General features: G+C 47.1%; 1 protein-coding gene and 1 long non-coding RNA gene across 8 annotated transcripts in view; both read left to right on the forward strand.

Annotated features, from left to right (window-relative positions):
• The first annotated feature begins 1,174 nt into the window (after positions 1-1,174).
• Positions 1,175-7,759, forward strand: FAM170A (family with sequence similarity 170 member A). Of its 2 annotated transcripts, XR_516355.5 has the most exons (5): positions 1,175-2,281; positions 4,742-4,882; positions 5,617-6,394; positions 6,687-6,745; positions 7,692-7,759. XR_516355.5 is itself a non-coding variant. In XM_089334841.1 (4 exons), the coding sequence occupies exons 1-4, from the start codon at positions 2,212-2,214 to the stop codon at positions 6,691-6,693; spliced, it is 996 nt and encodes a 331-aa protein (XP_089190967.1). In that variant the 5' UTR covers positions 1,175-2,211; the 3' UTR covers positions 6,694-6,873. The 2 variants fall into 2 exon arrangements, 1 of the variants encoding a protein (XP_089190967.1); XM_089334841.1 differs by lacking the exon at positions 7,692-7,759 and having other exon boundaries at positions 6,687-6,873.
• Positions 7,760-8,052: 293 nt separating this feature from the next.
• The window catches only part of LOC149126012 (uncharacterized), a 496,014-nt gene continuing 481,911 nt past the window's right edge, over positions 8,053-22,155 (forward strand). For 3 of the 6 annotated variants that reach the window (XR_016235194.1, XR_016235196.1, XR_016235193.1), the window contains exon 1: positions 8,075-8,265. This is a non-coding gene — a long non-coding RNA (uncharacterized LOC149126012). Of the gene's footprint in view, positions 8,266-22,155 lie in introns of all 6 variants that reach the window. The other 3 variants (XR_016235192.1, XR_016235197.1, XR_016235191.1) reach the window with 3 other exon arrangements.

Below are 22,155 nucleotides of genomic sequence, written 5' to 3' on the forward strand. Positions count from 1 at the left end.
AATGCAATGTGCAAATCTTGTTTGGATCTTAATTGCAATGAACCAATTTTAAAAAGACATTTTTAAGTTGTAAGACATTGAGTTGGCTTGGTTATTAAATGCTTTGAAGGAATTATGGTAAAATTTGTTTGATAAGATTATAAAAAGAGCTCTCTTCTGGAGATACATACTGTTGCATTTAAGGGAAATGACATAATGTCTGGGATTTGCTTTAAAATATGCTGCTTCCACACTTCCTGCCCACCCCCTGGCCTAACACCTAAGCTAAAAGAAATGAACAAAACCTTAAAAGGATGTATGTGTCATGGTTGAAGGGAACACGACTGGCGGAATATTGATAGCTGTAGAAACCAGGGGCAGCTGCACTCATATTATGTATTTGTTTGCATTTGAAGATTTCCACCACACAAAGTTTTCATTTTATTTTTTTAAAAATCTTCCTTGCCCCTTCTTTTCTAGGAATTCTCTAGTCAACAGGAAAATTTAAAATCTCCTAAGTCACGTTTAGCCCTATCTTCCCTCTCCTTCTCCCTGAGGACTTGTACACATTGTGCAGTGCCCTTTTACGTTTGGGCTGCTCACCTCATACCTGCTCACCAATATTCCCCCGGGGTCCTGACAACTGCTGCAACATGAGGTATCTCTAGCTTTAGGTCAAAGCAGGAGGATCCAGATGAGTCACCACTTACACATTTCAGCCCAGGAGTAGAGATGTGCAGGTAATAGTATGTAATGTTTTATAACTCCCCTGAGTTTGTCTTTTAAGACTTTGTTCTGCTGGTATCCTTTTGGAATATTTCTGTGCATCCCTATTTGGACCTCATTCAGTGCCAAAATTTTGCTGGTAGGAAGAGCTCATGGCCACTGGTTCTTGGAGCACACAACAATCTTTAGGTGTTTGTCAGCTTGGCGTCCATGGTTTCTTTGGACTTGGTGGTTCCTATGTCATGTGTGGGATGGGTTGTGGTATCTACTTGAATGCATAATGCAGCCATCTCCTCTTGGGATTTTCTTTCTTTCTTTTTTTTTCCATGTTGACTCCTCTAACCACTGTGTGTGTGTGTGTGTTAAAGATTTCTTTTATTTATTTGAAAGACAGAGTTACAGAGAGAGGTAGAGCTAGAAAGTGAGAGGTCTTCCATTCCATAGGTTCATGCCCCGAATGAACACAACAGCCAGAGCTGAGCTGATCCGAAGCCAGGAGTCAGGAGCTTCTTCCAGGTCTCCATGCAGGTGCAGGGGACCAAGCACTTGGGCCATCTTCTACTGCTTTCCCAGGCCACAGCAGAGAGCTGCATCGGAAGTGGAGCAGCCAGGACTGGAACTGACACCCATATGGGATGCCGGCACTGCAGGCAGATGCTTAACCCACTACACCACAGCACTGGCCCCTCTAACCACTTTGAATGTCCCTCTCCTCCATGGTCCATAGATCGCTGTCTGGGACCTAATCCACACTTCTCAACCAGTCAGATAAGAAGGCAGGTGGTGCCTAATCTCAAATATTCCACCTGTTATCCTCTTTTTAATGGAACTTGGCATTTCAGAAAACTTTTAAGATCATCAGCATGTTGTTGCCACCTTCAGCTGCACTGGATTGAGCACAGAGCCTGCATCTGCTTGAGTGCAAACGGGAGAGAGTGGAATTCCCAAAGTCTTCAAAAACTTCTAGGAAAATGTATGTTATAGAAGAAAACTGTGCCTAGATTTCATAGTTTTTGCCCCAAAATAAATATCTTTTAATTCTGTTTTCTACCAACTTTTTCAAATACCCTTGGAGACAAGGAAAAAAGAATAAAACAGAAATGTGTTGACATCTTAAAATATTCTGCTGCGTTTGAAAGACGGGAGAGTTGAACTTGCTAGAGATCCCCCGCTGGGAAAGGACCGTGCCCTTGGAAGTGGGGTCTCTGTGGCTGCAGGGACTGTGCTGGGTCCACAGAATGCTCTGATGTCATCACTGAGGTCGGAGAATGCTGCTGCGGGCCTGGTGACCTTTGAACCTTAACAGCCCTGCGTGTAGTGAGGGCTGGGCAGCACTTCTAATTCTCTGCGTGGTGGTCTGAGTTCTTCAGTCATTGAGGGCACTCGGCTATTTTTGATTGGTTCTGAATCTTTTTAACGGACTACCCAAGAGCGAAGGAGGGCCTCCTTGTAGGCAGAGGGGAGCTGGCACTTAGCATCCTTTGAGGGACTCTTGGAGTTGATACCATGAAACGGCGGCAGAAGAGGAAACACCTGGAAAACGAAGAGTCCCAGGAATCTGCTGAGAAGGGAGGAGGTAGGTGCTGGGCAGCGTGTCTGGGGCCCAGGGCTGCCGGCCAGCCTGGGCCTGTCCACAGAGGGAGGGACTGAGGGCTATAAACACCATGACATAGGCAGGGAAGAGAGGTGGTATCCTGGATGCCCGGGAGCCATGCCTAGGGTACCGGAAGCATGAGAGGGCATGGAAGGTCCAGATACCTCTGGCAGACACACGTGCAGCCCCAGTTGTCTGGGAACTTCTCTCCTGGGGTTGCTGGTACCTGGGGCCCCGTGAGACTCCTCCGGCAGGATGTGATCCCAGGGGTCCAGATGCAGAGATGCAGCTTCTCTGAGCCCCCTCGTTCTCTCTCCTTCTCTTGACTTGCTGTCTCCCTGGCATCACTGGGTGGGGGCTGCGAAGGGTGCTGGCGGCACCAGGGGCTGTATGTTGTGTTTTGTTTTAGCAAGGAGGAAAGAGTACTGTGATGAATTAAAGGCCTTCTTGAAAGATATATTGAGACATGAAATGCTCACTGGGAAGTCGGTTAAGGGCCTCTCTGGGGATGTTGTCACATAGAAACTATGGAGTTGTCATTCCTTCACTGGAAGAATTCTCCAACTGGCCCATCAGAGCTTGTGGGTGCACAGGTTGTGAGCTTCCCAGGGGAAGCTGTCAGCATGCTGGGGGAAGCAGAGAACACTGGGAGCCATCGACTCCCTTCCCAGGGCACCCACAGGGTACGCTTGGGGTCAGTGTAAACGTGGCTTGCCTAAAAGGTGGGGGTCACAGGAGGAGGCGGAGCAGAAAGGAATCATCCCAGGGAGCCAGCTGTTGGCGCATGCCCAAATTAGACACAGCAGCTTCTGTAAGGCCCAGGGCCTGGAAGACCGGCCTAAAGCCCAGAGTGGAAGCAGAGCTCCAGATGGGGGCTGGGACAGGAAGGGAGACATTGGGTTTCCTCTCCACCGTCCTCACACTATAGTGTGTTGTGTGGGTGCGTAAGTGTATGTGTGTGTGTGTATGAGTGTGTGTGATGGTGTGTGAATGGTGTAGTGGATGTGTGTGTGTATCTTAGTAGGGGAGCAGTGGGGAGAATGATGGAGGTGCAGAGGCGTGCAGGGTAAAGTTGTCATCAACATGCCTGGACCCAGGAGCTGCTCAGTGCAGGTAGCCATACAGAAAGTTCTCGTGCAGGGTCTTCTCTGAGGCACTCACTCAATCCCCAGGTGCCCTCTGATCCAGGATAACCGTCACCATCTCTTCTATAGACGCTTGCTTTCTTAACCCTCTCACGGTGTATACAGTTACATGCACACACCACCCCCCACCACAGACATCCTGAGATTTTGTTTTGTGTGTGTGTGTGAACCCTCACACAACACAGCTCCTTTAAACTATCTCTAAACACCTCTGTGAGAACCAGTCACACATCACAACACAACACAGCACACCATATGTGTAACTATATAGCCATATCAGACTCTCTTTGCACAAACCACAGTAAAACAGAGATTCATACCACCTTCTTATTAAGGGTTTCCAGATGGAATACAAGATATTCATGTAAACTTGAATTTCAGATAAGCCACAGATAATTTTTAGTATGAGTTTGTCCTGAATATTATGCAGCACACACACTAAAAAATTATCTATGGCTTATCTGAAATTCAAATTTAACAGGGCATCCGGTATTTTTGTTTGCTAATTCTGGCAACCCTGCTGTATTCATCAGGAAATGACACATGACATACATATTTGTATTTAGTGCTGTTCTTCCCTGGTAGAGTGGAAGATCCAATTAGAAGGGGGTCTTTATGGGGTGGGCATTTAGTGCAGCAGTTAAGTTGCCATTTGGGATGCCTGCATCCCGTATTGGAGTGCCTGGTCCAACTCCCAGCTTCTTTGCCTCCAGTCCAGTTCCCTGCTAATGGGCGTCCTTGAAGGCAGCAGATGATGGTCAAGGACTTGGGTCTCCTGGATTCGGTCTGTTCTGGAATAGTCCCAGCTGTTGCACGCACTTAGGAAGTGAATCAGGAGATGAAAGATGTCTCTCCATCTGTCTTTCTGCTGTTCAAAAAGAATGATAAATAAATTAAATTAAAAGGAAGGAGAAGAGGGTCTTTGTTTTCTTCTGTATTCCCAAATCCTAGAATAGTAGCCTGACACAGAGTAGCTGTTCGCTAAATATTGCTGAATGAATGGATGGAAAACATATTCAGTGCATCAACCCCATGCCTGTCAAAGGCTCCCGGCACACATCCCGCTTACTCTTTGGACGTATTCTCAGTCACCACCCAGGCCTTCATTGCTAGTCAGATACCAACAACATGACTGTTGGCTGTAACGAGTACCCCACCCTCCCCAGAGCCACACTCCAAGCCGCTGTTTCCCCCCTGCTTGACTAGTGTCCGAAACTCAGGAAGTGCTTGTTGTGTGGATGAGTGATGGACAGTCTTGCTCAACCTACAGTGTCTCTGAGCTCTCCTCCTTTCTCAGGGATCTCGAAGCCACAGGAGGATGCCCCGCAGCCTGTACCCATGGGAGGGGACAAAGTCTGGAATCGGGAGGCAGCGGAGGTCTCTTCTGCCTCTGAGTACTTCTCCTGTGTTTCTTCTCCACGCAAGCTCATCCATGCTGGTAAGGGTGTGGGGCTGTGCAGGTGCAGGGCTCATAGGGTGTGGGGTCCTTGGTGCAGGGGTCCCTGGGCGCTGGCCTGCTTGGGGGGAGTGTGGGGGACACACTGATCTAAGTGTGGGGCCGAGGGGAAACTGGGCAGTTGGTGATGGTCTGGGCTCTGCAGAGCAGCCAGGCAGGATGCAGGGTGGCAGAGCAGCTGGGAAAGGGCCACGTCTGGATGATAGGGCAGAGGGTCGAGATGAAGCACCTGGTGAAGAACCATGTGGGCTCTACCTGCCCACAGAGAGAAGGACAGAGTTCTTCGGCACAGGCTCCACGCACACTGCGCATACAAACCATCTATGCCTACACGGTCTCAGCACAAACACAGCCCACCCTGCTGTTCTACACTGCATCTCCACCTTCCACAAACAACACACTGATGATGTCATGAACTCACATCCTCATGGCACACACCCACGACCCTCCCACACAGGCCACAGCCCTCACACAGGCGCACACACCTACCCAGGGACACCTCTGATATCCCCCCTTGCCACCCACCACACACAGAAACCATGACTGAGAGATGCCACTCCATGGCCAGAACAGCCAACGGCAGCCACGCCCAGCACCGACTGGACTGCCTCCCACTGCAGCCCCTGCCTCCTGGACCACGCACCCTCCTAGTTTTGTGCCCCCGGCCCACATGTGGGCCCCATGCCAATCCTTACGTTTCTCCTTTTCTTTCCCAGGAACCTGGAGGTCACCGCGAGACAGTCCCCAGCCTAGATCGCCCCTAGCCCAGGTTGAGGAACAAGGGGAGACTCCTCTCCCCACACAGCCCATCTCCTTCTCGTCCCATTCATCCTACAAGACCTGCGTGTCCTCTCTGTGTATAAACAAAGAGAGGAGGGGTATGAAAATTTACTACATGCAGGTACAAATGAAGAAAGGGGTGGCTGTCTCCTGGGAGACAGAGGAGAGCTCGGAGTCCCTAGAAAAGCAGCTGCGCATGGAAGAAGTGACCCTTCGCGAGGACGTGCGGGTAGGGACTCCCCCGTCGGATGTGTCCACCAGAAACCTCCTGTCTGACAGCGAGCCCAGCGGGGAGGAGAAGGAGCCAGAGGAAAGGGCCGATTCAGACAGCCCGCCCGGCTCGCCCACTGCTGAGGAGAGGCCCCGGGCCAAGACGCCCGACTGGCTGGTGACCATGGAGAAGGGCTTCAGGTGCATGGCCTGCTGCCGGGTCTTCGCCACCATGGAAATCCTGCAGGAGCACGTGCAGTCTGGGGTCAGGGAGGGCTTCAGCTGCCACGTCTTCCACCTCACCATGTCGCAGCTGGCAGGCCACGTGGAATCAGACAGCGCCCAGGAGGAGGAGGAGGAAGAAGAGGAAGAGGAGGAAGAGGAACAAGACAAGCCGGAGGAAAAGGAGAGCGAGGAGGAGCAGCCTACGGGTGACGACCTTGGCCTGAGGAGACCTTGGAGCCAGTGCCCGGGCTGCGTGCTCCATTCTCCCAAGGACAGGAAGTGAGCAGGGCTGGGTGTGTGGAGGGGCTGCACCTGCTCTGAGCCGGGGCCCCCCGGTTCAGGCTCAGGCCTCCCTGAGGGGGTCCGGGGGCTTTATGAGCTCAGGGAACAACAGGAGAGGCGGGAGCTGAGCCCCCGCTTCTTGCCCAGGCACCTAATAAGGTGGTGCCTGTAAGAGCGGCCGGTCCTGAGCTTACCAGTTCCCACAGAAAGTCCAGACGCTTTCTGGGGCTGGCAAGCTCCTCTCCCCCGTAACCTGAGAAGTGTCTTCTCTGCTTTGGTTTCTGCACAGCAACTGAGATTCATGGGCCAGAAGATCCTGGAAGCTCATGTGGCCTTCTCTTGGGAGAGGTGAGGCCTGAAGCTCGCAGGGTTCGCTAAGCCTGTGTCCCGAGGACCCAGAGGAATCTAACAGGAGGGCTGCAGAGAGGCACGCACGGGGCCGCCTGCTGGCTCTGCAGCCCTGTCAGCTATGGCAGATCAGTGCTGCAGGGAACCGGCCTCTGTTTACGTAAATGATTGGGAGCTTTCTCAGTGTCTCCATGATTGGCCTCCACTCTATCAGGAAATACTGTTGCCCATTGATGCAGAGGGAGCTTAGCATAACCCCAAGGGCTGGGACCGGCTTGAAGAGAGGATGTGGGGTGGGAGATGCCAGTGGGATCAGAGGTTTGGGGTTTCAGAGCCTCTGCCTGAGCTGGGATCTCATCCGGGCCCATGCGCAGAGTCCTCTGGCAGGAAGAGGCATGTGGAGAAGGAACCACATGAAAGAGGGTCCCAAGAGACCGGGAAGGATTCCAGAACATTCGTGCTGCTGCAGCTGGTCTGGGGACAACTCCCACTGTGGTGTGCATAGCCCTGGGCTTTAAGATAGAGGTGGGGCCGGCGAAGCGGCTCACTAGGCTAATCCTCCGCCTTGCAGCGCCGGCACACCGGGTTCTAGTCCCAGTCTGGGCGCCGGAGTCTGTCCCGGTTGCCCCTCTTCCAGGCCAGCTCTCTGCTGTGGCCAGGGAGTGCAGTGGAGGATGGCCCAGGTGCTTGGGCCCTGCACCCCATGGGAGACCAGGAGAAGTACCTGGCTCCTGGCTTTGGATCATCATGGTGTGCCGGCCACAGCACGCTGGCCGCGGCGGCCAATGGAGGGTGAACCAACAGCAAAGGAAGACCTTTCTCTCTCTCTCTCTCTCACTGTACCTATAAAAAAAAAAAAGATAGAGGTGGAGGGTAACTCTGAGCAGAGAGCACCTGTCACTTCCTGTCTCCTCCTCTTCTGCCTCTTGTGTTTTCTCACCTCCAGGGAGAAGAACGGACCATGGAGAAAGCAGCTGGCAGAATGCCAATGGTTTGAAGGAGGAAGAAGGGATCAGCCCTCAGCCCAGTACAAACACCATATGCAATAAAGGCTGTGCTCCAAACCTTGTCCAAATATGTTATTTAATTAACACACGAATCTACCTACCTGCATTATGTACATCTGTCTGTTTGTGAATCAGACTGCTCAGGGTGAGGTAGCCTCAGAGCTTCTGTGGGTTTGCGACTGAGGTCTCCCGTCAGCCCTAATGATATCACTGGCAGTTTCCAGCCGCAGCAGTAGCCAAAGCCCTGGGATTGATTAGGCTTCTGTGTGAAAACTTCGTTTTGACGGGTGGCCAGATACCACACTTCACGTGACACCATGACCAGCTGCTCCGAGTTCAGTTGAAGCAATTGGGAAATCGCAGGTGCTGTGGAAACGAGGCCCACTGGGTCATGGCGGGAAGCGCTGAGCAGGATTTGGCTGAGAAAGGAGGCTGCAGACGCCCGCACGCAGGTCTGTTGTGGAAGAGGGACTCTGTTGGCTGTGTGTTCACAGGGAAAACAACAGGACAGAGGTGAGCTTTTTCATCTGGGAGCCACCTTTGGAGCGGGTTCCTTCTGCAAGGCTGAGACTCCAAGATAGAGCTCAAAACAAGGGCAGACAGCTGTAATCAGGAATTTGGGGGAGAAACTGCTGTGCTAAGGGTCTGAGCCAGTGAGCTCTGTTATTTCCAGGTAGGACGTTAGCATTTCTTTTTTCAAATAATTCTCATTCTGGCTTCCCAAGGATCTGACCCCCTTGTCTGTGAGCTTCATCCTCTCACCTCTGCTACCCTCACTGGAAGGAAAGGAACTGGAGGGCGCTGAGCACTGCTTTTGGTGCCGTAGGCTGTCCGTGGTCATCTCAGAGAGGGAGGGGTGGAGGTTAAGTGTTCTCCTAAGCAGAGGACTGAGGGAGTTAGAAGGAAACAATCTGAAGTCCAGAGACTTCCTCAGTTTAAGCAAAGTCCCTAGGGTGTTTTGAGAGTCTACAAGGGGCCTTCAGCAGGGCTTTGTTGAAGCAGCGGTGGTTGCTCTGATCTGGTGGTGTTTCCTAATTCCCAGCTTCTCTGTCTGAGATAGAAGCTGTGTATCCGGTGGACTGCTTGCCATAGGATCCCTACTGCTTCCTTCAACCCTCATCCCAAAGAATTCAGAATTTGAGGCTCACCCTGGTCTTCTGAACTCACCCCACCCACAGGGGATTCCACTCACTCTATCAACCACTGCACACCCTGCAACCTTCTCCCTAGCAGTGGAATTGTCTTCAGTTTGCTTTTAACTTCCACAGGTGATCTTGTCTAATGATTGCACATTCACATAAGGTGGTGTGGCATTCTTCCTGTGCTTGGCTTACTTAACGTAATGACCTCCAGTTGCACCCATGCTGTTGCAAATGACAACATTTCTTCCTTTTTTCAATGGTCAAGTAGTATTCTATTGTGTATATATACCATGTTTTCTTTACTCACTTATCAGTGGATAGACACTTGTTTCCATTCCCTGGCTATCCTGAATAATGTTACAATAACCATGGGAATGGAGAGGTCACTTCAACAGACTCATTTCTCTTGGATTTATACACAAAAGTGGGATCATATATAGTTCTATTTTTAGTTTTTTGAGGAACCTCCACACTGTTTCCCACAGTGATTGCACTACACGACATTCCCACCAACAGTTTTGGAGGATTCCTTTTACTCTACATCCTTGCCAATCCTTGCTGTCTTCTGTTTTTCTGATAATAACCGCTTTTTTTTTAAAAAAATTAATTAATTGGTTGATTTGAAAGGCAGTGTGACAGAGAGGGGAAGAAAGAAAGGAAGAAAGAGAGAGATTTTCAACCTGCTGGTTCACTCCCCTAAATGCCTGCAGCCGTTGGGCTAGTCCAAGTCAAAGCCAGGAATCCAGAACTCCATCTGGGCTTCCCAAGTGTATTGCAGGAGCTGAAGTACTTCGGCCATCATTCACTGCTTCCCAGGCACATAAGCATGGAGCTAAATCAGAAGCAGAGTAGCTAGAACTTGGCTTAACCCACTGTGCTGCAGTGCCTACCCCTAATAACTGCCATTCTGACTGTAATAGGGTGATAGCTTCTTGTGGTTTTGATTCTTGTTTTTCTGCTGATTAGGGCTGTTTGAGCATTTATGTACATTGGCCATTTTTATGAAAAATGTTATTACTATTGCTATTCAGTTGTTTGAGCTCCTTATATATTCTGGGCCCTTTGTCAGGTGTATGGCATGCAGATATGTTCTCCCTTCTGTAGGTTTTATCTTCACTGTTAATGTTTCCTTTCCTGTGTGGAAGCTCTTTAGCTTGGTGAAATCCCATTTGTGTATGTTTGTTTTTGTTACCTGTGCTTTTGGGATCTGACAACACAAATTCTGGACCAGATTGTGCATCCCTGCTCGGGGTAAGGTAACCTCAGAGCTCCAGGTGAGCTCACGTGGTAACTGTTGGGTAGGATTGTAGTAGAGCAGATGTGACCAGACTGTCCTCCTTGAAATCCACTAACATGAACTCCAGTGGTGAAAGAAAACAGAAAATCTCTCACAAAGGGGGGATGGCCACACCCCATGTTTGCCTGACTCCCTAGGAAGCTATGGTCAGCCCCGGTGCCTCTGCAGACTTGCACTTCGGGCAGCCTAGGGCCCTGTTCTCAGAGACCCCGGGGGAGCTCACCATTTCAGTCCACATGGTCCCCATCGGGGCGGGGGCTGTCCTGTCTTCAGGCCTCCCTTGGGCCACATCTGCGGGATTGGTGACTCCCTGAGATGCAGGCAGGGCAAAGTTCCCACATTCTTGCTGCCCTCCTACCTCCGCTTTCCTTCCTGTGTGAGCCCTGTCTGGTCTTCTAAGGCTGGTATTTTCTGATTCCTAGTTATGCACTTCAGTCTAATTTGCACTTCAAACATGGTGTCTCCTGTCCCTGCTCATGGACAGGCAGAAAGCTTCCCGTATTGTAGAACTTGGGATTGAAGCCCTCGTAGGAGTCGAAGGTGCTTGCATTTTACTGGCTGGTTTCATTACTAAAGGGCTGAGCGTTTTTTAGACACCAGCGGGGCTGTTGGGGAAATGAGAGTGGGCTCTGCTCACCTGCACCTGGGCCTGGTGGGTGGGGCACACCCCCTCACACCTGTGACCCTCTCCATGGGCCATGTTCCCAGCCGTTGACCTAGAGGCCAGCACCTGTCCGGTGACTTTGGATTCTTTGAATATGTCTTGCTGGGAAATATTTTAAATGAATGCAAAGTTTTTGTTAATAAAACAACAACAAAAAAAGCTTGATTAAGCTTGCTTTTTTTTTTTTTTTACCATATTTGCTTCAGGTGGTTAAAAGTATGAATAATGACACTCAAGGTGTCCCATTTGCTTGCTTTTCTCCAATTTTGAGGTTTTTCTTTTTCTTTTTTTACTCCTGAGCATGTTTTATAGTGGTATTGCATACATATTTATAAAAATATGTAATGTTTTGAGTATTTTTAAATAGTTTACATATAATACTGTACTTTATGCAATACTTTGCAACTTACTTTATCATTCAAAAATACATTTTCCGGATTATCCGTCTTCCTAAATGGATCTATGGTTCAGTAGTTTCTGCTGATGGATTTTAGTTCATTCTCTCAATGTGCCAAGTTTTCATTTGTTCTCTTTCTGATGGAATTTTGGTGGTATCTAAATTTCCTCTATTACAAAAGAGACTGATTCTGACTTCCTGCCTGGGAGTTCACCCAGTAATTTTTCTCTTTTTCCAAATCCTACTATACAATTAATATTGATAGTTTTTGTTCTTTAAAAATTATTTTATTTGAAAATTTTTTGATTAGCATGTATTATTTGTGCATTTTCATGGAGGTACAGGTTAGTACTTCAACATACATTCACAATGTAAACCAATCAAACCAAGCAGGAAACATTAGTGTTTCCTTCTCTTTTTTTGTGATTTGGAGCCTACCAGGTTCTCTCTTGTATATTATTGTGGGCTCTAGTCACCCCACTGTGCTGTGGAACACTGGAACTGGCTATTTTCATGTCACCATTTTTGGTATCTTTTATCCAGTCCCCTCCCTCTCCCCACCTCCCTCCCTCTTCCTGCCCTCTAGTAATCACTATTCTGAGTTTAGGCTGTTTTTCAAAACTTGCACATGTGAGACTTCCTGTGTCTGGTTTATTTCATGTAATGTTGTGATCTCTAGTTCCAGCTTGCTGCAAATGTCAACTTTGCGTTCTTTTTTATGGCTGAATGGTATTCTCTAGGGTATGTGTATATATATATAGATAGATAGATAGATAGATATTTATCTATACACACACCCTAGAGAATAGATACCTATTTATATATCTATATCTATATCTATCTATCTATCTATCTACATCATGTTTCTTTATCCATTCACCCCTTGATGAGTACCTAGTTGACTTCCTAGGCTGACACTGAGCTGCGTCACATCCGAATCTCACAGTTACGGAGCCCTATGCAATATCAAGGTGTATGCCAGGCCTCTGAGACGTGAGCGGTGATACAGGCCAAGATGATTTTGTTCCACTGGAGTGCAGGTCTCTGCTTGACCCTGGAGGAGATCCAGACACTGCGTTTGTGAGCACTGACCTGGGGAGAGAGGACTTTGGGCTTCATCCAGTTCTGGGTCTCACCAAGGCAAAGCAACTCTAAGCATCAAGCCAAAGGGCTAGGTTCACTTTCTTACCTTTTCCCCCAGGAACTGCTGTCTTGCTCCGCTGTCTGCTAGAGGTTGGCGGGAGGAGTGCTGGAGGCAGTCCCTTACCCCCTGGCGTTGGAGGGTCCAGAGACTCAGCCTGTATGTGCTGGATGGGGGCACAGGCCTTGGGATTTTGTTAGAGTCCATGCTGCACCATAGGCAGCCTTGTACTGGGTTTCAAATCTCAGGTCTGAACTTACATCTCTACCTCAGCCAATGGATGTCTTTCCACATTGTGCTACAAGGAGCTGGAGGAGGGGGCCATGGCAATTATTTCTGCTTTTCTCAGTGTATCTTGTTGCTGCACTGACCCGGGCAGTGTGGTGTCTCACCTGGCTCTCTTGGCTCTTGTGGGGTGACTTGTGCACGGATAGCTGTTCACACCGGTGTGTCTGTGGGGAGTCCACAGCCAGAGCATCTTGGCTGCCATCACGCTCTGCCTCCTGCTTAGTGACTTTAAATCATTCATATTTGGTAAAAGTGCATTTAAGACTGTGTAATTTTTTGACACATCATTTTAGTAGTATTGCACAAATTTGATGTGTTACACTTTCATTGTCATTTTTTTTCTAAATATTTTAGAGTTTCTATTCTATTTTTATCTAATTATTTGGAAATTCATTTTGGAGGTATCAAAATATCATTTTTAAAAGATTTGTTTTATTTATTTCAAAGACAGAGTTACAGAGAGGCAGAGGCAGAGAGAGAGAGAGAGAGAGGTGTCTTCTATCCGCTGGTTCACTCCCAGATGGCCACAATGGCTGGAGCTGTGCTAATCCATAGCCAGGAGCTAGGCACTTCTTCCCGGTCTCCCACGTGGTTGCAGGGGCCCAAGGACTTGGGCCATCTTCTACTGCTTTCCCAGGCCATTGCAGAGAGCTGGATCGGAAGAGGAGCAGCTGGGACTGGAACTGGCGCCCATATGGGATGTTGGCGCTTCAGACCAGGGCTTTAACCCGCTGCGCCACAATGCCAGCCAAAATATCATTTTAACCAGCTACGTGGTCAATTAAAAATGTTTCATGTGTACTTGGATATGTATTCTGTCTTGGATACAAGTTTTTATGAAGCTTAATCAAGTTTGCTTGTTTTGTTCAAATATGGTTTTAAAATTTTTTTATTAATTTAATGTTATTTACTTGAAAGTTAAAGCAAGAGAGAAAAAGATAGAGGCGGGGCGGGGGGGGTCTCTGGTCTGTTGGTTCACTTCCCAAATACTGGCAACAGCTTGGGCTGAGCCAGGCCGAAGCCAGGAACTCAGTCGGAGTCTCCCACATGGGTGGAAGGGACCCAAGTACTTGAGTCATCACCAGCTGCCTCCCAGGGTGCACACTGACTGGAAGCTGGAATGGAGAGGAGCTGAGACTTCAGCCCAGGTACTGTCTTAAGCACAATGCCAAATGCCTGCCCCTCAAATATGTTTTATCCTGATTTTTTTTAATGCCTGATCTTCCAGTTTCCAGTACAGGCTAAAATATCCCCCAGTCATGCAAACTTGTCAATAACTATTTTTTAATTTTAACTTTTGTATATAATTGTGCAGGGCTAGTGAGTAAATTTTGCAGCATAAAAATTAATGATTTATGTATGTTTTGTGGATTTTCTTATTAAATGCTTCCTCATATTATATTAATGCTCTTCTTGCTTGAAATTCTATTTAACCTGATACTAATATGCTATTTTCAGAGTTTTTTTCTAAGATTTATTTTGCTGAATTAAAAACAATCTCATCTGTCATTTAATACATGAATTTAGCTCATTACATTTTGGAAATCTGTAAGTCTGGAATGATTTTTGCTTCTCAGTCTCGTATTTTCTGCTTCACCCCCTCCGGCAGACCGTGTTGGTTCCCCTCATTTTCTGTGTCTAATATCATTCTCTGCTTTCTCTTGCTAGTAGAACCCTGCCTGGTTTTATTTAGGTTTCAAGTTTTACTGGGCACAGCCTTAGCAGATAGATCTTATTAAGCCACTCACATCGTTCCATTCTGCTTCCCTCATGATTGATTTTCACCAAGTAAGCAGCAGGGGGAAATTTACTGGAAGATTGTCCCTTTGGATGAAAAGGAAGAGGCTCATGCGGGAGACCTGACCTTCTTTCTTGTCACTAAATGCACTCGGTTGAAAGTGAATGCTAGGCTGTGGCAACCACCCCTCAAACAAGAGGGACCAGCTGAATCACAAAACCCCACCCGAGCACCGTCCTCCCTGGGCCACCTGCTCTGCAAATGTGAGGCTTATGAAACAGGGGTGGCATTTGCTTTAAGAGCTTTTGAGAAGTTATGGCATACTCATATTCCATCGATGGGCGTCAAAGTCCTTGTTTCTTTACCTTTGCTTTCTCACCTACGCTATGTTTTCCATCCCTTTTGTAGTTAGGTGGGGCTGTAGGAAGAATTCTCTGAGGTGCTGGCAGTGATTCCTGCTGCATTCTGGGCATGGCCTCTAAGATCTTCCATGTAGCCCACCAAGTCTTCTTCCTCGGTTTTGTGGATGATACATGGGAAACTTGAGGCTTCTGTGCGTGGAGAATTCAGCAATGCTAGAGGTTGAAGGCAGTTTGTCCCCACCAAAGCTCAAGTTCCAACTTAATTCTCCAGGCCTACTGTGCTGATGTTGGGGCCTTTAAAAGAGATAATTAGGGCGACAGCACTGTGACTTAACAAGTAAGGCTGCCGCCCGCAGGGCCAGCATCTCAGTGGGCACCGGTTCGGGTCCTGGCTGCTCCACTTCCGATCCAGTTCTCTGCTATGGTCTGGGAAAGCAGTGGAAGATGGCCCAAATCCTTGGGCCCCTGCACCCATGTGGAAGACTTGGAGGAAGCTCCTGGCTCCTGGCTTCGGATCAGTGCAGCTCCAGCCGTGCAGCCAATTGGGGAGTGAACCAGCAGATGGACGACCTCTCTGCCTCTCCTCTCTCTGTGTAAATCTGACTTTCAAATAATAAATAAATAATTTTTTTTTTTAGAAAAAAGAGATAATTAGGCCTTTGAAGGGAGTTTACTGCTCTTTGGGAACATGTTCTCATTCTGTTGGGACCTGAATACATCTCTCTCTGCATGGGTCACTCACTATTCCAGTGTGCAGTGTTCTTATGAGATGCAGCGGGAAGGTCCTCACCAGAGCCTGAACAGATGGAGCTGCCCAATCTTTAACTGTCAGCTTCCAAAATCATGAGCTGAGTAAACTTCCTTCACAAAGCACTCATCCTCAGATGTTTTGTTATAGTAACACAAAGTAGACTAAGAGGCACCCAGCGTAGTTCCTGCTTGCGTAGGCATAAAACATAAACAGGTTCCGAACGAGCTGCATGTAGGCATTCTTTCTGTGTTCTTTCTGTGTGTTCCCTAGCATCTAGATTGACACTGGTGGCTGCAGTCCATGGTCAAGTGCAGGCTGAGTGTCCCCAGGCAGAGTCTTCCAAGTAATTTCCCTTGTCTCTGACCATGTAGATCTCTCTCTCCTTTCTCCCTCCCGCCCTCTCCATATCTCCATCTCCATCTCTCTGCTGCTGCCCCCTGCAGGGAAATTTTGGTATTTGCGACAAGACCTTTTCTTTGTGCACAGACATCTTTCCTAGTCTACTGTGGTTTCCACTTCTGACGTGCCAGTGCCAGAAATTTTCACCTTTTCTCCCTTGTTTCTGTCGGGTCTCTACATTCCTAATGCAATGAACTTGGAGTGCATAGCTGATTGGATGAGGGAAAATCCAGCAGTGAAGAGGAATACCAAAATAGTTCAGGTAATTTTTCAAGGTAGTATTCATTTTTTTTGTACTTTAGGGAGTAATAATAATATTCTCATTTTTATAATTCAAGTGCTACTTAAATATTCAATGTACAGGATAAAATGAAAATTCCCTTCATTACATGCTCCAGATCTAATTCATTAGCAGAGATTTGTGGTATTACCTGCTTGACTACAAGACTTTTTGTCCATACTTATACATTTATAAGAGTTTATGTGATATATGTAGCTTTAAAGAGATTTTTGATTTATAAATAGTGTCATACTATATTTATTCTAAAACATTTTTTGTGCAAACATCTTTTAATTCTTTGATACAGAGCCACCATATTTTTACAGTAAATGTAATTTATTTTCTGGTGAGAAGTCATGGACCTCATTGACAGGTGTTGTGAGAAAACTGTCTCCTCCTCCTCCCATCACCGCACTAACCAGATTGCATGCTGTGCGTGCCCTTGACACTGCACTTTCCCACTGCATTAGTGAAGCGTCCAGCACTTCAGTTTTCCCGCAAAGCCTGGACTGTTGTACTTGCTGTCACCTCACTTCGGAGGGGGGGAGGGGCTACCTTTCTCTAGGTACTGACTTCCCTTGTGTGTTTTGAGCTAGTGAAGGAAGCTAGTGTTCCGCTGCTCAGGACGTGGGCTCTTCACCAAGCAGGTTGCCTTCTCTCGCCTCTTCTGGATTCTTCCTGTGTAGTCAAGAGGCTTGGACTAACTGACCTTTAAAATGCTGCACGGCCTTGATTCACCTTTACACATGCAGCTGCTACTTGACAAGGCCTTGTGGAGCGAGCGCTCTGTACTGTTAACAGGCTTTGGGTTTGTTTTTTTTTTTTTTTTTTAAACCCAGTGTTGGGCAGGATTTAAATAATCACACTACCACACTCAGATTTTTACTTACATGCTACTTCACTGTGCTTTTCTTTTTTTAAGATTTATTTATTTGGGGGCTGGCGCAGTAAGTTAATCCTCTGCCTGTGGCGCTGGCATCCCATATGGGTGCCGGTTCTAGTTCTGGTTGCTCCTCTTTCAATCCAGCTCTCTGCTGTGGCCCAGGAAGGCAGTGGAGGATGGCCCAAGTGCTTGGGCCCTGCACCCGCATGGGAGACCAGGAAGAAGCACCTGGCTCCTGGCTTCGGATTGGCACAGCTCCGACTGTTGCGGCCATCTGGGGAGAGAACCAGCGGATGGAAGACCTCTCTCTCTGTCTCTCCCTCTCACTGTCTGTAACTCTGCCTCTCAAATAAATAAATATTTTTTAAAATATCTATTTTATTTATTTGAAAGACAGAGTTACAGACAGTGAGAGGGAGAGACAGAGAGAGAGGTCTTCCATCTGCTGCTCCATTTCCCAGTTGGCTGCAACAGCCGGAGCTGCACTGATGCGAAGCCAGGAGCCAGGAGCTTCTTCTGGGTCTTCCACGTGGGTGCAGGGGCCCAAGCACTTGGTCCATCTTCCACTGCTTTCCCAGGCCATAGCAGCGAGCTAGATTGGAAGAGGAACAGCTGGGTCTCAAACCAGTTCCCATATGGGATGCTGGCGCTTCAGGCCAGAGCATTAACCCGCTGCACCACAGTGCCAGCCCCCATAAATAAAATCTTTAAAAAAAAGAGATGTATTTATTTTAAAGGCAGAGTCACACACACACACACACACACACACACAGAGAGAGAGAGAGAGAGAGAAAGAGAGAAAGAGAGAAAGAAAGGGAGAGAGAGAGAGAAAGAGATAAAGAGAAAGGTCTTTCATCCACTGGTTCATTCCCCAAACAGCCTCATGGCTGGGGCTAGGCCAGGACGAAGCCAGGAGCCAGGAGCTTCATCCAGTCTCCCTTGGATGCAGGGGCGCAAGCACTTGGGCCATCCTCCACTGCTGTCCCAGGCACACTAGAGGGAGGTGGTTCAAAAGTGAAAGAGTGGGAACTTGAACTGGTGCCCATATTAGATGCTGTCACTGCAGGCAGAGGCTTAACCTTATTCTTCTTCTTTTTAAGATTTATTTTACTGGAGTCCCGCACTGTGGCGTAATGGGTTAATGCCCTGGCCTGAAGCACCGGCATCCCATAAGGGCCCCGGTTTGAGTCCAGACTGCTCCTCTTCCGATCCGCTTCTTTTCTATGGCCTGGGAAAGTAGTGGAAGATGGTCCAAGTCCTTGGGCCCCTGCACTGGTGTGGGAGACCCAGAAGAAGCTCCTGGCTCCTAGCTTTGGATCGGCACAGCTCCCGCCATTGTGGCCAACTGGAACCAGCAGATGGAACCAGCAGTTGGAAGACCCCTCTCTCTGTCTCTACCTCTCTCTGTAACTCTGTCTTCCAAATAAATAAAATAAATATTAAAAAAAAACCAAACAGGATCTATTTTATTTATTTGAAAGAGTTACAAGAGGCAGAGGGAGAGACAGAGAGAAAGAGAGAAGTCTTCCACCTGCTGGTTCACTCCTCAAATGGCCTCAATGGCTAGAGCTAGGCCAATCCAATGCCAGGCCCTGGCTTACCCTTCTATGCCACAGCCCTACTGTGCTTATCTTTAAATACTTTATATGGTGCTTGGTATTGTTTTAAACAGTATCTTACCTGCTCTTGAATTTTCTAATTTGTTATTGCCAGTATAGAGGGCCTTTGTTGATTTTTAAAATTGTGTTGATTATATATCTATTGGCCTGTGTGTGTGTGTGTGGGGGGGGTGGGTAAGGAAAGACCTGAGGGCCCTTTGATCTCTAGTTACTTATCCAGATAGGTTTAGTGGAGACCCACAACAGCTGCATGACACCTGACAGATGCCTGTTGTTGCTGGCATGGTTTTTGGAACCACCTGGTATGCAGAGGCCTGGGGCTCACTTCCCATTCTCTCAGTTGGTCTTCCATTCTGGGATTTCTGGGCCTCCTTGGAGTACTACAAAGAATCTTTCCTGAGTCCTCCTGCTCTGGGTCCCTCAATCCCTCTGTTCTTCTTGTTCCTGGGGAACATTTGTCCTAGCCTGTTGGCCAAACCTTTCCTTCTCCAAGGCATTCTACCTCTTCCTTAAAACTGCAGAGCTCTCTATTTTGTAATCATAGACTTTGGTGGATTAGTAAACCTAGAGCCAGAATTACTATTGATGAAATGAAAAATGATCTCACCTTTCTTAGGAGTTGAGTGTTTAAACATCTCTAATGTGGTGCAATATAATAAATTTGAGATTACTAAGAACTTGTCATAAGCCAGGCATCCTAGACATTTGTGCAGATTATCTAATTAATCTGCAGAATGGCTTTATGAGGCAGGGGCCATTATTGTACAGTAGGATGAGCCCTACTGGTGCAGGGGAATGGGAATGTGGGCGTAACTTGATTCTGAGCATCTGTTAACTTGATTCTTCTGTAGCTCTGAGTTCAGCTGGGAACAGAGCTCATGAGCCTGGAGCGTATGCGGGTGTGGAGAAAGAATTTGTACACTGCACTCATACCAGGTACTAAGATATGGTGCACAAATTCAGACTTTCTATGTGCAGAAAACCTCTGACTTGGGGATTCTGAACTGGTTCTGTTTCTACCAAGTACAAGTACAGGGGCGCCCCTTCCAAACTCATGTGTTTATGGGCGTCCGGGCATGATGGATACAGAATACATTGGATGGGACACCTGTGGGTAATAGTCTTGCTGGGGAGTCATGGTGAAGTGCTGGGTACTGGACATGGTGCTTGCTCCAGGAAGGCAAAGTGGCCTCACAAAGCTGGCTCTGCACTTGTGTGTCCCCTTCTGCCCAGTACCATTGTCCGACACCTCTGGCCTCCATCACCATCAGTTCAGGGAATGCTTTCTGTCCCAAGGATGGGGCATTTGCCTCATCCTCCCTTGCTTTCTCCTTACTCCAAAGTGCTGTCATTGCGAGTTGTTTTAGACGCCCCTTTTCTCATTTCACTTTTGTTCTATTATCTCCTCCCTGCAGAATGTCCCTGCAGCTCCATGGGGGTAGATCCAAAGATAGAAGGAAATGAAGTAATTCCAAAATAACAACACAGACATATCAGGGAAATTTCAAAACATTGATCCTGCCACATTTTAAAAAATTACACAAGCAGTATATTAAAAGTATCACAGCAAAACCTCAAATGATTTAGAAATGGAGTGAAACATTTTCCCCTTTCTTCTTTCCAAATTTATTCCAAGTCCTCAAAGTTAGTCTGATTAACCACTTACTATGCAAACTTCTGAATATTTTTCTACACGTATACACACATAATTTTCTTTTTTCACATAGGATATGAATTAGGTCACCTCCCAAGTGCTGTAATTCTATGATTCACTGTCTCTCACTGAGTCATCCACTGGTAAAATCGTGCTTTTCATGGAGAAATGTTTCCAAAAACCTAACAGTTAATATCGACTGAGTACTCACAGTGTGACAGAGCCTCTTCTAAGTGCATTATGTGTAATTATCATATGTAATTTTCACAACATCCCCATGGAATAGGTACAATTATTAACCCATGTGACAGATAAGTGCACCTAAGTGCAGATAAGTACACAGAGGCCAAGTGATTTGTCCGAGACATCAGAGCAAGCCAAAATCTGTGCCTTTAATTATGTTTCTCTGTTGCCTCCATCAGGCAAACCTGACGATTTTGTCACTAAAATCTTTAAAAATTATTGGCTTCTTATACTCCTTTAGACAAGCATGGGATTGTTCTATGAAGAGGGCTAATAAAATGGCTATCTTTTCTTAAAATCCTATACAGCTGCATCAGGTAAGCCAGGGACAATAAGCTATAGATACACGGTCCTCATCCTCATTTTGTTTCATGGTTTCTGGAATGCAATTTATGTAACTTCGTCTAGAATATAGTCGGAGTGATCACAGATACATGAAGACACATTAGAAAGGTACTTAAGGTTGGCATATTCTGGGAGTATTAGATCACAGCTCAAGCTGCAGATCCAAAGTTGCTCTGGTTCTGTTTTGGCCTTCGGAAGACCCACCGACTGCCACAGTGCCTGGGGCGGTTGGTCTGCTCACCTCTTGCTATAGCAGCGGTTTCATTTTGATAGAATCATGAAGAGGCCTTAAATTTGTTTAGTGGTTCTGCATTCTTGATGCAGTAATATTTTCAGAGTGTGGGAGGACATCAAGCTAGGAAAACATCCTGGGAGAGATTTGCTTATTAAGTTTGATGTGTTTTCAACTTTCCTAGCACTTTTTCACTGAGCGCCAGGAGGTTCTCTTCATTGTTCAGATTCATGTTGTTTTTCCTTTGTCTAATGAACTTTCAAATACTTTTTGATGAGCTATTAAGGATTGGAAAGAGATGAGCATCTCTTTAAGTTAAGGGAGGCAATGATAATGTTAAATGGAAAAATCCCTAGAAGCGAGGACATATTTCATTACATTCTGGTCATTGGAAGGGAAACTTTATGTGACTAGTTCAGAGTATATGAATGGAAGTCAAAGATTTTCTGGGGCATCTCTGGGGTCCCTATATCTGAGCCTGATGAGTCTCCATAATTTTTATTTATTTATTTGAAAGGCACAGTTACAGAGAGGCAGAGACAGAGAGAGAAGGAGAGGTCAAGTACCCACTGGTTCACTCCCCAAATGGCCACAACAGCTGGAGCTGCACCAATCTGAAACCAGAAGCCAGGAGCTTCCTCTGGGTCTCCCACATGGGTACAGGGGCCTGAGGACTTGGGCCATTTTCTACTGCTTTCCCAGGGCATAGCAGAGAGCTGGATCAGAAGTGGAGCAGCTGGGTCTCAAACCAGTTCCCATATGGGATGCTGGCACTGTAGGCGGTGGCTTTACCCGCTATGCCATAGCACCAGCCCCTCCATCATTTCTGATGAGTACAGTTGACACATGAAATGTAGGATATTTGGTTAAATTTGAATGTTGGGAAACAATAAATACAGTTTAAACATAAATATGTCCCCAAAATACATATGACATACTAAAAATAATTATTTCTTGCTTATCTAAAA

The sequence above is a fragment of the Oryctolagus cuniculus genome, chromosome 6 (assembly GCF_051225735.1).
Source record: "Oryctolagus cuniculus isolate XC-2025 breed Fujian yellow rabbit chromosome 6, ASM5122573v1, whole genome shotgun sequence".
Taxonomy (NCBI): Eukaryota; Metazoa; Chordata; class Mammalia; order Lagomorpha; family Leporidae; genus Oryctolagus; species Oryctolagus cuniculus.